Source organism: Ochotona princeps, chromosome 23 (genome assembly GCF_030435755.1).
Source record: "Ochotona princeps isolate mOchPri1 chromosome 23, mOchPri1.hap1, whole genome shotgun sequence".
Taxonomy (NCBI): Eukaryota; Metazoa; Chordata; class Mammalia; order Lagomorpha; family Ochotonidae; genus Ochotona; species Ochotona princeps.
In genome coordinates this window covers 34,095,974-34,110,290 of record NC_080854.1, presented here as the reverse complement: position 1 = coordinate 34,110,290, position 14,317 = coordinate 34,095,974, and the positions used below count along the sequence as shown (strand labels likewise).

Here is a 14,317-nt window from a genome sequence, read left to right as displayed (position 1 = left end):
GTCAGGCAAGGCTTGGCTCATTGAAATGGCCTGCTTGAAACGAAAAACTAAAGAAGCAGCATAACAAAAGCCACGTACCTAGTGTCCAAGCTGAAAGGTGATACATTTAAATCGTAAGGCACTGATGTTCTCTTGTGGCCTAAAGCTCCTTTCTTTTTCAAGCTCAAACTCATTCTCATATTTTAGGAGCTATTTAAATATTATCTCTTTTTTGCAGCCCGCCTTGATTTTTAAGGGAAAATTAGTCCTACCCCAGGATGGTACCTTAACACATCACAGATCACAGTTGGAGAGATTTTAACTGACAGAGAAACATACACAGTGTTTCACAGCAGCCGGTTCTTGGGGAAGAGCAGAGAAAGGTGAAAGTGATGATTCTGGGCTTTTCATGGGATGGCAACAGGATGCTCTGTTTAAAGGGAGAGGCCAGAGACCAGGAACCCCTCACACTGCAGAAGACACAAATCTGTAGAAATTAAGCCAGGTAGGGGCAGCATTAGGGATAGAGAGAAAGGTTCATAATAAATAATTATTTGGAGGCCAGAGTTGTGGCACAATGGATAAAGCCCCCACTGGACATGTTGACATCTCCACAGGAACACTCTGTGCAGGCATTCTGTCCTAAAGGTTCTATCGTACTTTGGAAAGTGGCAGGGAATGGTCCAAGTACCTGCCTCCTACGCACCTTGCTTTGGTTTTGCCCAATCCCAGCCTTTGTGGCCATCTGGGAAGGCGAATCAGTGGCTGTTAAGGTCTTGCTTCCTTCTGTGTCTCTCTTTCTCTGTCTCTTCCCCTCTCTGTGTTACACTGCCTTTCAAATAAATAAAACAAATATTTCATAAGTAATTACTTTAATGGAAACTCATTGAGACATCTTCAGTGTCTACTTATCATAAGGTGATGGGTCTGCTTAGCTGGACATCTACTTCAGCAAGTATTAAACAGATAAGGATGGAAAAATACGGTACTCCCATCCTGTCAGGTTCCCAAGAGAAGATTTGGCAGGAGTGTGTGTGTTGGAGCATTCAGTACCTGGGGAAGGCTGGGCTTAATTTTTCAGAGAGGAAGGAGATGGTGAAATTTTACATAGAGTTGTTAGAAAGTGAAGCTGATTTGATTTTAATATTGGCTCTTATCAAAGCTGGCAAACTTAATCTTTCTGGGTGTGAAATAATCTCCAAGGTCTGATTTTGATTATTTGCAAATCAAGTTCTAACACAGAGGTGCAAATGTCAAGGCCACTGGTATTGAAGCCAAAGTCACAAGAACGAGAGAAGGTCTCCATGGGGTAGCATTTACACATCTAATCCCAAAGGATTATTTGGCCATTAATTAGAATGCATGAAAGGCAAGAAAGCTTGAGTCTTAGAGGAACTCAAGGAACGCTTAGTGAAACTCTTACTGCAGGTTAATCAAAGGAATAATACTCATACAAATTGAGATGGACACTTCAGGATTGCACAACTTGGCGTGGCAGCTCAGTTTACACGGATGCTTGCCAAAAACCATGATAGCCAAACACACTGACTCTCAGGATAAATTTATTCTTTTTGTATGAATTATATGAATATTTTATTTATTGCAAAGTCAGATACAGAGAGGAGGGGAGATGGAGAGGAAAATCTTCCATCCACTGATTCATTCCCCAAGTGGTGACGATGGCCAGAACTGAGCCAATCCAAAGCCAGGAACCAGGAGCTTCCTCTGGATCTCCCATGCAGGTGCAGGGTGCCAAGGCTTTGGGCCATCCTCAACTGCTTTGCCAGGCCACAAACAGGGAGCTGGATGGGAAACGCAGCAGCCAGGATACAAACTGGTGCCCATATGTATCCCTGCACATGCAAGGTGACGACTTTAGCCACTAGGCTACTGTGCCAGGCCCTGCTAAATTTATCCTTAAATATTATTTGAAGACATTTTTATTTAGCTCATGGAAAACAATCGCACAGACATACACATATCTGCAAGTGGCAGGGAATGGAAATGTGGTGGAAGGTTAGGAACAATGTCAAGGTTAATAAATGTTTTACTTAAGTGAGAGAATTCTAAGAACAACATTCAAAAGAAAGAAAAAAGTTGGTTGAGAGCACTTGTCTATACTAAACGAGATAGGTGATGCAAATCATATACAAAAGGGCCATTATAAATTACAAAATGAATAAGAAAATGTTTGAATATTTCCAAGTTCACTGAACTGACCAAGATCGATTCTGAACATATTAGTCATATCTAACTGTAAATTAACTGTAGGACAGAAATACTGATTAAGACCCTACTGATCAATGTCATGAATAGCAGAAGTTTCTGGAAGCTCTTGTGAACCTACAAATAAACACAAGGCAGCCGGTGATGGTCACTGGCTGTTTCTCTTCAGCAGTAACTTCAGTCATTTCTTGGGGAGTTCCAGCTTCCACCTCCCCTGAAAGAGGACTCCTGGCCAAGGGACGAAGCCAGCGGGCTGCAATGTGAGGAAGGCTGCGTTGACGCTGGCAGGACGGTGCTGCAGACACCGCTGGCTTTAACTTCCACTCCCAGTTTCTGTCTGTAGGTTATCTTTTGTATCTGGTTAGTTGCCTTCCACGTGTAACCCTTTATGTAAGAATCAGAACGTGAAAGGAGCCAGAAATATTAAAGCAATTGTTTCATTTCTAAACTGACTTTAGATTCAACAGATTTCTTTGGCCTAACTAATAAGCTTTCTCACATTTTACTACTGTTGGTGGAGAAATCCAAGGTAGGCAAAGCATTCATACTATGTAAAAACTCAGTCCCTACATCTGTATACGATGGAAGACAATGTGACAGATGACATTTATAGCAAATAAATTTCAAGTGCTTAACTAAAGAATTTTACTGTGCATACGATGGTGTCGGCTACTACCACAGAATGATATTTCTATAATTTATGAGTTTTAAATTATTTCTTTATAAAGCTTGGAAGATTTATCATTAAAATTAATACTGCACAAACACAAGAAAGGTATATTTATGTCTTTATAAATTCACAGTGTGAGGAAGACAAATTCACATTTCTCTTAAAAACCATGAAAAGAAATATAAGATTAATATACATCAATTTTGAAGAAAACAAAGCTTAATATCTCAATTCAGAAAAGGTTTAAGTTTATCTATGAGATTAAACTGATTTGAAGCATAAATTGTAGAGTCTGGGGCTCTGATTCAACATGCTAATCCTCCACCTGCTAGCACCAGCACCCCATATGAGTGCCAATTAATGCACAGGTTACTCCACTTCCCATCCAGATCTCTGCTTTTGGCCTAGGAAAGCAACGGAGGATGGTCCAAGTGCTTGGGACCCTGTGCCCACTTTGGAGACCCAGAAGAAGCTCCTGGCTCCTGCTTCCTGGCTTCAGATTGGCTCAGCTTTTGGCTGCTGTAGCCATGAGGGGAGTGACCCAGGGGACGGAAGATCTCTCTCTGTCACTCCTTCTCTCTATAAATCTGCCTTTCAAATAAAAATACATAAGTTTAAGATAAATAAATAAGTAAACTGTAGGGACTATCCTTGTGATGTAGTGGGTGAAGCTGCCGCCTGTGATGACAGCAACCTGCAAGGATGCTGATTTGAGCCTTGGCTGTTCCACTTCAGATCCAGCTCCCTGTCAGTGGTGTACAAAAAGCAGTGGAATATGGCCCAAGTGTCCGGGTTTCTAACATCTACTTGGGAGACACAGATCAGCTCCTGGCTTTGGTCTGGTCTAGTTCTGAACAGTTTGTCCCTCTAGGACTTGAGTTAACACATCTCTGTTTACCCACTCCCCTCTTTCTAACTCTGATGTTCAAATAAATTAATCATAAATAACAACAACAATAAAACAACAACAAACTGTTGAGTTGCCCCAAATCACAGCTCTGTCCCAGATCTATACTGCCTGCGCATGCACACTTCGTTCAGGCCTCTGATCAAACGCCCTCTTCTAGTGATTCTTCAACTCTCTGGCCTCATCATCCTCTTTTATGGTCTGAAAAATCCTGGAGGCCTTCAAAAGTTCTCATTGACACAGGCCATACAAAATATTATCTCTTGGAAATGTTTCCAACAGAAGAATGCTCAGCGTTTGTCCCTGAGCCATCACAGCAACAATGCTATCACCTGTCACATGTTTTCTGGAAAATTCTCCTGGGGACATTTATGAGAGAAAAGGCAGGAAAGGCAGATGGCTCTCAACGCTACTGTGAAGACACTTTGAGAGTGAGAGTCTCCTGCAAGGCCCTCAGGGACACGCCAGCATTCCCAAGCCCACTTTGGGGAATTATGCTCGACAAGTGTTCTTCAAAGTTCATGGCAAAATGGAATTAAAAATAAGCTTATTTTGGTGCAAAAAATTTTCTGGAAATCCATGCATCACGTTTTTTCTAACATGAATTTTAATGAAATCTCTCCTAAAATTTATTTATTCATTTATTTATTTGGAAAGACAGACATTACACAAACCGAAGGACATACAGAAAGACCTTCTGTCTGCTGGTTCACTCCCCAAATGGCCACAGTGGCCAGAGCTTAGCTGGTCCGAAGCCAAGAGCCAGGAGCTTCTTCCAGGTCTCCCACGCGGGTGCAGGGTCCCAAGGCTTTGGGCCGTCCTCGACTGCTTTCCCAGGCCACAAACGGGGAGCTGGATGGGAAGCGGAGCAGCAGGGCCATGAACCAGCACCCGTTTGTGATCTCAGAAGGACGAGGATTTAGCCACTGAGACATCCTGTTGCATCCATGAAATAGATATTTTTAAAGCTATTTATGCATGAATTTACTCATCCTCTATATTCCTACCATGTGACATTACTCTAGGTCCAGCCTCTTATTAGAATGCAAATGCCATGGGGCACAGGTTCCCTGGCACTGACTGCAAAGAAATGCTGATTATGAACATTCCACAAAAGTAATGATGGCATCACCTACCCAGGCCCACAGTGATATAATGAAAAGCCAGATCAGTAAGAGTTGATTGCACTGCTTGCTGTTGATGTGACCAGTTATTTGGCCATGACTGTATTAGTGTTTTCAAAGTAGGGGGACATCGCTTGAGGCATTTCCTGAAGCCACTCCTCCCCACCCCGCCCACTGTCTCCTGGGGGAAACTCTGCTTATTCTATAGCTTTCTCAGAGGCTTTGGGGCTGTTGCTGCTTCTCACTCCTGTGATACCATGCACACTTGAACTAGCTCTACTTTACTTCTAGTATGTGTATTCTGGGCATCAATTCAAAATCAGGAATTTCTCGCCAGGCTCCCCACTTTGCTTAATCTCAGAAGGCACTAATAGTCCAGGCAAAGATAGTATGCTTAATAAGAAATCTGACACTTTCTCTGGCTAAGGGAATGGTAAGAGCTTTCCCTACATTATACCTTACCTCCTCCTCCTTTCCATTCATGGGTGCCCCTCTCATCAGGTGACCACTATGAGAGATACAAACTGCCTCTCCGACATTTACATTATATGAGAAACCTCAGTGGGCTTTAAGAAAAGGGAACTGGACATGAGCTCGTCCACGGGCAGGGACCCTAGTTGGAAGGGAAGATGATCACAGCTTTCTAGAGCATTGCTTCTCCCTGGGATCCTGCTTCTCTCTTCCCTAGGCCTCGGCTCACACGGCCTATTCCTGCCCCCATTCCTTGTGCTGGCCCCGCACACCAGCCATCGTGAGAAAAGTGATTTATGTGAACTTAGAACAAAATCCAGGAGATGCACGTGGCATGCAAGCACTTCCAACCTGACCACCACCACAGGCTGGAAGCAGATGGTCTGGCTTTCAAGAGCTTGGACCCAACAGCCAAGGAGGAAGCAATTGCACCGACAATGAGAAATCTGAGATGAGCTCAGCTCACTTAAATGGGTACAGTTTCAAGAAGTGGGCTCCCACAAGGGCAGTCACAGGCCCTGGTCAGATGTCGGGTGATGCAGGGGTCGGCCTGAACGTAGGACTCTGCTTCTTTCAGGCGCCTTGCCACTTTGCAGGGTTCAAGGACCTGGCTACTACCACAACAGAAAACAATACAAACAAATGAACTCTTTTTATCAGCCAAAACATTTACATTTTAAGTCAATGAAGTTAATGTATTTAGCATTCTGATTAGTATTTTTATGAAAACTTTACCTTAGACTATTTCTGCCTCCTTGCATGCCATGTTTACCAGAAATTACAAGATCACTCCAAAATGATGTCTCTCACCTTTATTATTATTGTTGTGGCATAAAAATATATGGAATTACATTTTAGAGCATTTTAATTACCTGATCTGCCAAAGATTCTCCTGTGAATTAAGTATATTCATAGTCACTCAATGAAATGATGCCCTGTAAATCCACAGTGACTAATACTACATATGATTATTCTATTTGGATTCCGCCTGCTCAGAATGCTAATACACACACTTGGCTCCTGATATTTAAATATGTTTCAATTTGAAAACTCAGAATAAGAAGACATGCTTCTTTAATACAGTATTCAGTCTACATGAGACCCTAAGATTTTCTTCCTACTCAATGATACATTTTTCTGACAATATAGCAGAATATTGATTTTTTAATATGCTATAATCACTAATTCAAAATATCATACTTCAACACATTAATAGTTTCTGCTTAAACAGATAAGCCATTTTTTCCTAAGCTGTCCTTTGCATATCCTACTTGGTCTGTTTGTTGATGGTAGTCCAAAATAGACTTGTTTTTTTCTTAGTTTGTATCTTCAAGGAAGCATGGACTACACAAAGTGCAGATACAACAGCAGAGCAATTGCTGGTTGCTGTAAGATCAAGAAGATACAGTTATCCGAATTGAAATTTTGTTTCACTGAACCCTCGGAAGCATAAACAGGAACAGCTCTAACCACAGCAAATGAGTGGCTGAGACTGCTTTATATTACTCATTTTTCAGACTGAATTTAGATTGATTTTAACGTTATTTTAATCCCTTTTGAGTTAGGATTAAGAGGCCGGTTCTCAAAGGCAGGGGGCCAGGTCCAATTTAGCAGGGGCTACTTCATGGCTATTCTAGCTGATGAGTCTACTGACTGGATAGCCACAAGGGGCTTTCCATAATAAGGTGAAATGTGTCAAAGAGCCGCTACACATCTGCTCCGCTTCCACACTGAGGACATGCCTGCAGTACATGGTTCTATAATTCATAGGCTGCTGGGGTGGTTGTTCTCTGCTGTCCAGAACAGTCTCTACCTACCTCCCCACCACCCCCCTTTGTCTTCTGGTTGGCTTTGGCCAACAGGTGGTCCAGGATGGAGGGAGAGAGGGGACATTTTCCCTGACTCTGTGCTGAATTCATTCGGGGGTTCCTCAATTTTCCTGCAGGTCTCAGGGTGGTAATGATCTCTTCTTGTAGGGTGCTGTCCTCTTTGTACCACAACATACACTGCTCGTTCCTTTAATTTCCTGCATTCCTTTCTATATGTCCCCTAATTAAATTATCTTGAAGTAACTCTTTGAGGGTACAGAGTTCTTTGGCATAAAATTTAGGGGTGGAATTCTGATTGCCTTTGATGTTTTGTTTCTTTCCTTTTCTTGAAACCAGGTGCAGGAGCTTCCAAAAATAATAATCAACTAGAATCCAAGGCATCTTCAAAAAGGTAATTCAGCATGTAATAAAATAAAGTGAATGAAAATTTAGCAGATATCAAACACGTGGAAAAATTTCACTGGAGTATTTAATTTTTCCTATAATAAACGTTACTATTTGCTGTTGACTTTTGAATATAAATTTCATTTATCCTATAGGAAAAAAAATGTCCCTCCTGCTAATTTTATGTATTCATCTCCTCCACCATTTGGTTATCTCTTGAATTATTTTAATTCAAAACAACTTCTCTTTCATTGGTGTATTATTTCCACCTTCTTAGATTCTTTTTATTTATTTAGGTTCTTTCAAGATTTCTCAAAAATAAATTCAACAATCCTTTATTTTTGAACCCTTTTAAAATAGATTTCCTTTCAATACACTTAAAAAAACTGATTTATTTGTTTATGTATTTATTTGAAAGACAAATTTAGAGAGAGAGGAGAGACAGAGAGAAAGATCTTCCATCTGCTGGTTCACTTCCCAAGTGGCCCCAGTGGCTAGAGCTGAGCTGATCCAAAGCCAGGAGCCAGGAACCTCCTCCAGGTCTCCCACAGGTGCAGGTCCCAAGGCTTTGGATCATCCTGGACTGCTTTCCCAGGCCACAAGCAGGGAGCTGGATGGGAAGTGGATCAGCCTGGACATGAACCAGTGCAGATGTGGCATCACAGTGCTTGCACGGAGAATATTTATCCACTAGGCTATTGCTCCAGGCCCTGAACATAGTTTTAATCATAGAATGCTTCTTCTTTTTTGCTTCATTTATGTTTTGTTTTGCATCCATTTATTCAGTAGATGACTAGAGTATACTGCTTAGATTTAATACAACCACATTTTTTGCCAGTTTGTTTTTAATTTTGGTGGATTGCTATAGAAGAATGTGATGTTTGTCCTTATCTGCCAGTATCAAATCAATTTCTGTAAGTTTTCCCTAGATACACAGAACAATTGTACAATTATCTCTCAATATAGAAAAGCTCAAAATTCATTTAATATCTTCATTTGTTACTTTTTACCTTAATGGTTTGTGGTTGCTTCTCCTAGTATCCTGTTGGAGTAATGGCCATTGAAGTATGTGCAATAATATGTTTCACCAATTTCTCTTATTTTTAATTTTAGTCATAACATTCAGGTTTTTTGGTATTTAGTGTATATACATTCATTTATTTCGATTGTGAGTTGACCCTGATTAGTGCTGCTATACAAAATTATACTTGATCTCATGTAATTCATCTAATTCTACCCTGAATAAATCGTATCTGCTGGCACTACTTCATCTAATTCCAACTTTTATTTCATCAGAAGTATCTCTATAAAACATTACATAGCAATTTAAAAATTTTTATTATTCCGTGATACAGTTCCATAGGCTCTAGAATGTCCATTCTGTCTTTACTACAATTTTTAAAGAACTATTTACTTTCACTGAAATGGAAATTTTACAGAGAGGAGGAGAGACAGAGAAAAATCTTCCACCCTCTGGTTCACTCCCCACATTGCTACAATGGCCTGAGCTGAGCTAATCTGAAGCCAGGAACCAGGAGGTTTTCTGGGTCTCCCACGTGGGTGCAGGGTCCCAAGGCTTTGACCAATCTCCACTGCTTTCCCAGGCCAAAAGCAGGGAGCTGAATGGAAGTGGAGCAGCCAGTACCTGAACTGGCACCCATAACGGACCCCAGTAACTGAAGGGAGAAGATTAGCCAATTGAGCCATTGTAGCAGGCCCTACTACAAATTTTGATGTCTATTCTTTGTAGTGGAAAATTCAGTGTGTTACTGTAGTTAAAAATGACATTCTTGACTTACCCCTCTGCAGTAATTGTTTCTGCCTCATTATACTCTCATTCTTTTTCTGTATCTTCCATTTGTTATAGGTTGCCCTTTCTCCTGAATTTATCAATCATGTTACTCTGCTAGTAACAAAAGATGAGCTATCTGATTACGCCCCCTTTTTTTGCCAGACATACCATTCTTTCTCTACATTTGTTTCAAATACTATAATCATTGCAGCTACAATTGCCTCTACAAGAGAAACATATTTAATGATCCTGAGGAGAAAATATGAATGGGATGTAGGCATTGCAGGCCACGGTTTAACCTGCCACACCACAATGCTGGCCCTTGCACATCGTTTGAAAGCAAGTATCATGTTGACTGAACAGACATATGATACACTTGTAAATTACACTGGCCTTGATGCAGGAAAAAGTATCAGAAAATTGGTGAGAAACACCAATATGTCAAGATATTAACTACTTTCTTAGGAGAGTTCATCATCTAATCTGAGTGATCGGGTAAGGTAAGAAGAGAAGAGAGTAAAAGTGGAGTGAAAGGAACAAAGCAAGTTAAAAATATCCTGAAGCCCTAATTAAACATGACACGAGACACTGATTATATTGGCAGAATATTTTAACCATCTGTATGTGTCACAGCCATTGAACTCACTTTCACTTGTCGAATAATCCTGTGGGTCCAAAATTCCTGACTCCTGCAAGGATCTAATACAGGAGTCCACCAGCTCAAGACCTGTTGTAAGTTCATCTTCGATGTCCTTTTGGCCATCTGCAATAAAATATTTTAAATTAACAAACAAATTCATGACTTGGTAACTTTAAAGCTTTGGATTATCATTTAGCAATCAAAATTATTCTAACTAAATATATTAAGTCTGTGAAGTTTTTATTAGATATCACATGGGGACGTTTCACAACCAAGCATTAAAGCCAGGTCATTACAGCCATGTGTCCTTGCATGTGAAGTTACTCAAGAACTCACTCTCCAGAAATTATGAGCTCTCTGATCAGCATCATTTGACCCTCACCCTGTGTCATTTTTTTCCCATTCACTGTGATAAGTCTTTTCCTGAGCAGTCATCAGGAGATACATGTGGAAGAGCAAGTGTTCATCAAGAAGCTCTACTTTACCTTGTGATTGCCAATGAAACTGCTCTTCTGCTGAACTGTAAAAAAGAGAATACACAGATATAATGTTGATTAGAAAACATAGGATCCTACATGATAAGACAGAAAAGCACATTAGAGTAGTAAGGCTGGCTACCCAGCACTTTCTGTAATTCCTCACGGAGAAACAGCCCCCACTGGGATATAATCCTACTGAACAACCACTTGATCCAGTGGTGTTCCTGTGGTATAAATGGACACTCTTCTGTAATTTTCAGGATATCGTCTCATTGTTCACAAAATCCAACCCATTCAACTTTTCCCTTACAATAGCTTCTATCTATATGCAGTCTTTCTCCAATTTTCCTTAATGTATAAGTCTGAATTGAAAAATTCAATTATTTTAGCATCAGCTGACATTAGAAACAAAATGATCACTTATGGGATGATCTAGACCGAAAGGTTTGTTCCTATACATGATAATCACACATGGCACAGAGCAGATGTAAGATTCATTATGCAGGGAATATATAAATACATATAACACTTAAGCATGGACAACTAATTCACTTCGTGTGCGACCCCTGCCTGTATGCTCCTTTTTATATACCAATAGTTGGTGACAAATCTAGAGGCCAGTCATTGACAGCCATCATTTTGAGAATGATTTTTGTACTTATTTCAGTAGCTCTTTTACTCTGATCAAGCAGCTTCTATGAATAGCTCATCAGTTTCTCAACAGTAAGTGGATTTTGGATCTTTAATCTGTCCCTTAGAGGTAGCTTCTGAATACATTTACAAGGGGAAGAAAGGGAATTCTGGTAGAAATCAATGTTCAGAAAAGCCATGATTGATGTAAATGAATACAAAAGTAGTCCCTTAAGAGACAGACACCTCTTACGGCATGCCTTGCTCTTGGGTCGATCCAAACCCACCCACTGGAAAATGGTTTTATGCGATGATGAGAGCTATTGACAGAATTGATACATGAAATGGTAACATTATAAATTCAGCCCAATGCAACTCTTTCTTCTATCAAAAAGAGGTGACATTATTTTAAGGTATTTCCAGACACAAAATTTAACCCTTACAATACAAATATAATGTTGCAATAGCATTGTAAGATTTTAGAATTTGCAGGACAAATTGACTTAGGTATTTAGTACAAAGCAGATTCATCATAAAATTCAAGAACCTCCATGGTGAGTCAAGACCACAGATATTCTGATTATTTTAATCATTTAAGAGCGACATTAGTCATTATTTTTCAAGGATGTGACTACCAGAATTCAAGTGTTTGAAAACCAGTTCCATTGGCCATTTGTAAAAGCTGGTTAAGAACGCAGGAATGTCAATTCTAGGTAACTCCAAATGCTTGCTTGAGTTAGGATCACCCACCACGCTTCCTAAACGTGTATATGAGGCACCAGAACACCACAGGATGTGAAAGATCATGGATTAGGCTGGGAATCTACCTCACAAAATAAGCTTCTCTGGCAATCCTTATGTATTTCCTGTTTTTTAAAAATCGGTTACTATTTTTTATCAATGATCATTAAGGATTTACAGCATCAATCTAACTTTCTTCTGTATTTTAAAGCTCAAGGTTGTACACTATTTGAAGTATTACATCCCATGGATCTGAAATACTTGCCTAATTGCCTTGGGTTGAAATGGTGATTTCATGTCCACAGTAAAACCCTGAAATCTGAATGTTAACTTCTTTGAAAAAAGTGTTTCAGAAGTTGTAATCAGATGAATGTTCTTCAGATAAATCAACCTGGATTTTCTAGCTGGATCTTAAGTTCAAAGATAAATATTCTTATATAAAACAAGAGATGCACAGCTTGGAGAAGGCAGTGGGAAGGTGCAGGCTGAGACTTCAGGGATTCAGGTGCAAGCTGAGGAGTGTGCCTGAAGCAATCCGACACCAGGGAGGTCATGAAAACAACCCCCTCCCTCCGGAGCCTTCGTGGAGATCATGGCCTGCTGACACCTTGACATTGAACTTCTGCTCTCCAAATTTCTGTTGTGTCAGACCAATTGTGTTCACTGGTTATGACAGACCCAGGTACGGATAAGTGTTTTCCTGATGCAATAGAGTTCTAATGTTACATGTCTCAGGATTTCCTTCCATCTCTATCCTGCTATGTTCCTTTACCGGATCAGCCATTGAATAAGCCCTGACTATATGCCACGGCCTTGCTAATCCAGAACAACTATAAATCTGCATTTTTTAATAGATGGAAAAAACAAACTCAGTGATGATCCCTACTTGACCATGCAAGGGACTAAAAAGGAACTAAGCAGATATTTAAACTCTTCCGTCTTACTGCAAAGTTCAAACTTTTTGATATATAATCAAACATCTGACGAGGAATTAAGTCACCTACCATCGAAAGCAGAAGGGGGAGCCAACGAAAGCCAATCCCAGGATTCACCCAAGTTCTCCTCTCTCCTCCCTCCAGGCACACCAAAGACCAAGTTGTCCAGTGAAAACCCATGAGAGGCGATGGAAAGCACTACTTCCCACGAAAGTATGAGCCCATGCTCTCCCTCCGGCCCCGTGTTGTGATGGCTCCCCGAACAGCCATGTGGGATGCAGACATGAGTCAACCCACAGAAAACAGAATACAGCAAGAAAGCAAGCACTGTGCTGAAACTGACAGCGAAGGGCTATTTGCGCAGAATAAACTGCACACTGACCAATTCAGAAATTTCCATTATTTGTGCTCTGAAGCGCTTCCAGCTGTCTGTCCTCCATTCCCACAGGCCAGAGGCAGAAGACCGAGTCCTGTCCAGTGTCTGCTAACCTACAGTGCTGGGTGGCTTGCTGTGCAGGACTACACATTACACTATTACAAATTATTTATGTGTTTGTTCACTTCTTTCAAAAGAGTTTCAATTTTATGATGCAAAAGAAATAAGAGAAAAACCTCTTTGTTATGATTAAAATAAAAATACATTGGTAGTGAGAAACCACCAGCCTTAAGAGGCACCTTCCCATGGGCACACAAAACGCATTCACCAGGTCAACACTCTTCCTAGTTCTTCTAGCACAGTCAAAAGCATGAAAAGCATGGCTGGTCACAGATAACAGTGCCGGTGTAGATTGAATTCCTTTAACTGCACACTTTCTCTACTAAGGGAGTCTACACAATCGCAGTTGATATGTCTGATTCCCTTCTTTAGAAACTGCTCCAATGTAGACAATTTTTAAAAGCACAAATGATTTATTTATTCAACAAGCATGGATTCTCTTCCTACTGGAGATGCTCTCATATCAGATATGTAAGATGACCCGCGGAGAACCTGCTCTGAATCACACAATTCAATTTGCTATCATACAAAAATCATTTGTGAAGCTGTTGTAACTCACTTGTAAGCTCACTTTCAGGAAATAGGGTTTGATGTCATTGTTGAAATGTTATTTCTCAAAATACAAATCTCTAAATATTAAAATTAGGAAAGCTGTAGTTTGATGTAGATCAGTTCATACCAATGTAAGCACATTGATGTGTGAGTTCCACAATCCAGGGACCACGAGAAACATGCACCAGTGACAAAGACCAGAGTAACACTTCACCTGTGAACAGGTGTGAACACCAACAATGGCAGGCCTTGAAAACCAGCACATAAACATCACAGATCCTGACAGTTAATGCTGAGCTCTAATGCTGTACTAGGTAAGGCTGTGATTGAAGGTACAGGGTTAAATTTCAGGACAAAGCTTTTGAGAGCAGTGACATGTCTTCAGTCTGCTGATAGCAGTAAGGAGTGTCTAGGCAGTTTCTCTTGATGCCTCAGGTCAGAAAGTAGCAGACTAGGGTAGTG

At 40.5% G+C, this 14,317-nt stretch overlaps 1 protein-coding gene across 3 annotated transcripts in view; it reads right to left on the bottom strand.

Moving 5' to 3' along the window:
• Window positions 1-14,317, bottom strand: part of CTNND2 (catenin delta 2) — a 702,327-nt gene that overhangs the window by 322,668 nt on the left and 365,342 nt on the right. For all 3 annotated transcript variants that reach the window (XM_058680080.1, XM_058680081.1, XM_058680082.1), the window contains 2 exons: window positions 10,508-10,542; window positions 10,029-10,145 (listed from right to left, as the gene is read on the bottom strand). In XM_058680080.1, the coding sequence (XP_058536063.1) occupies window positions 10,029-10,145; window positions 10,508-10,542 (152 nt within the window). The remainder of the gene's footprint in view (window positions 1-10,028; window positions 10,146-10,507; window positions 10,543-14,317) is intronic.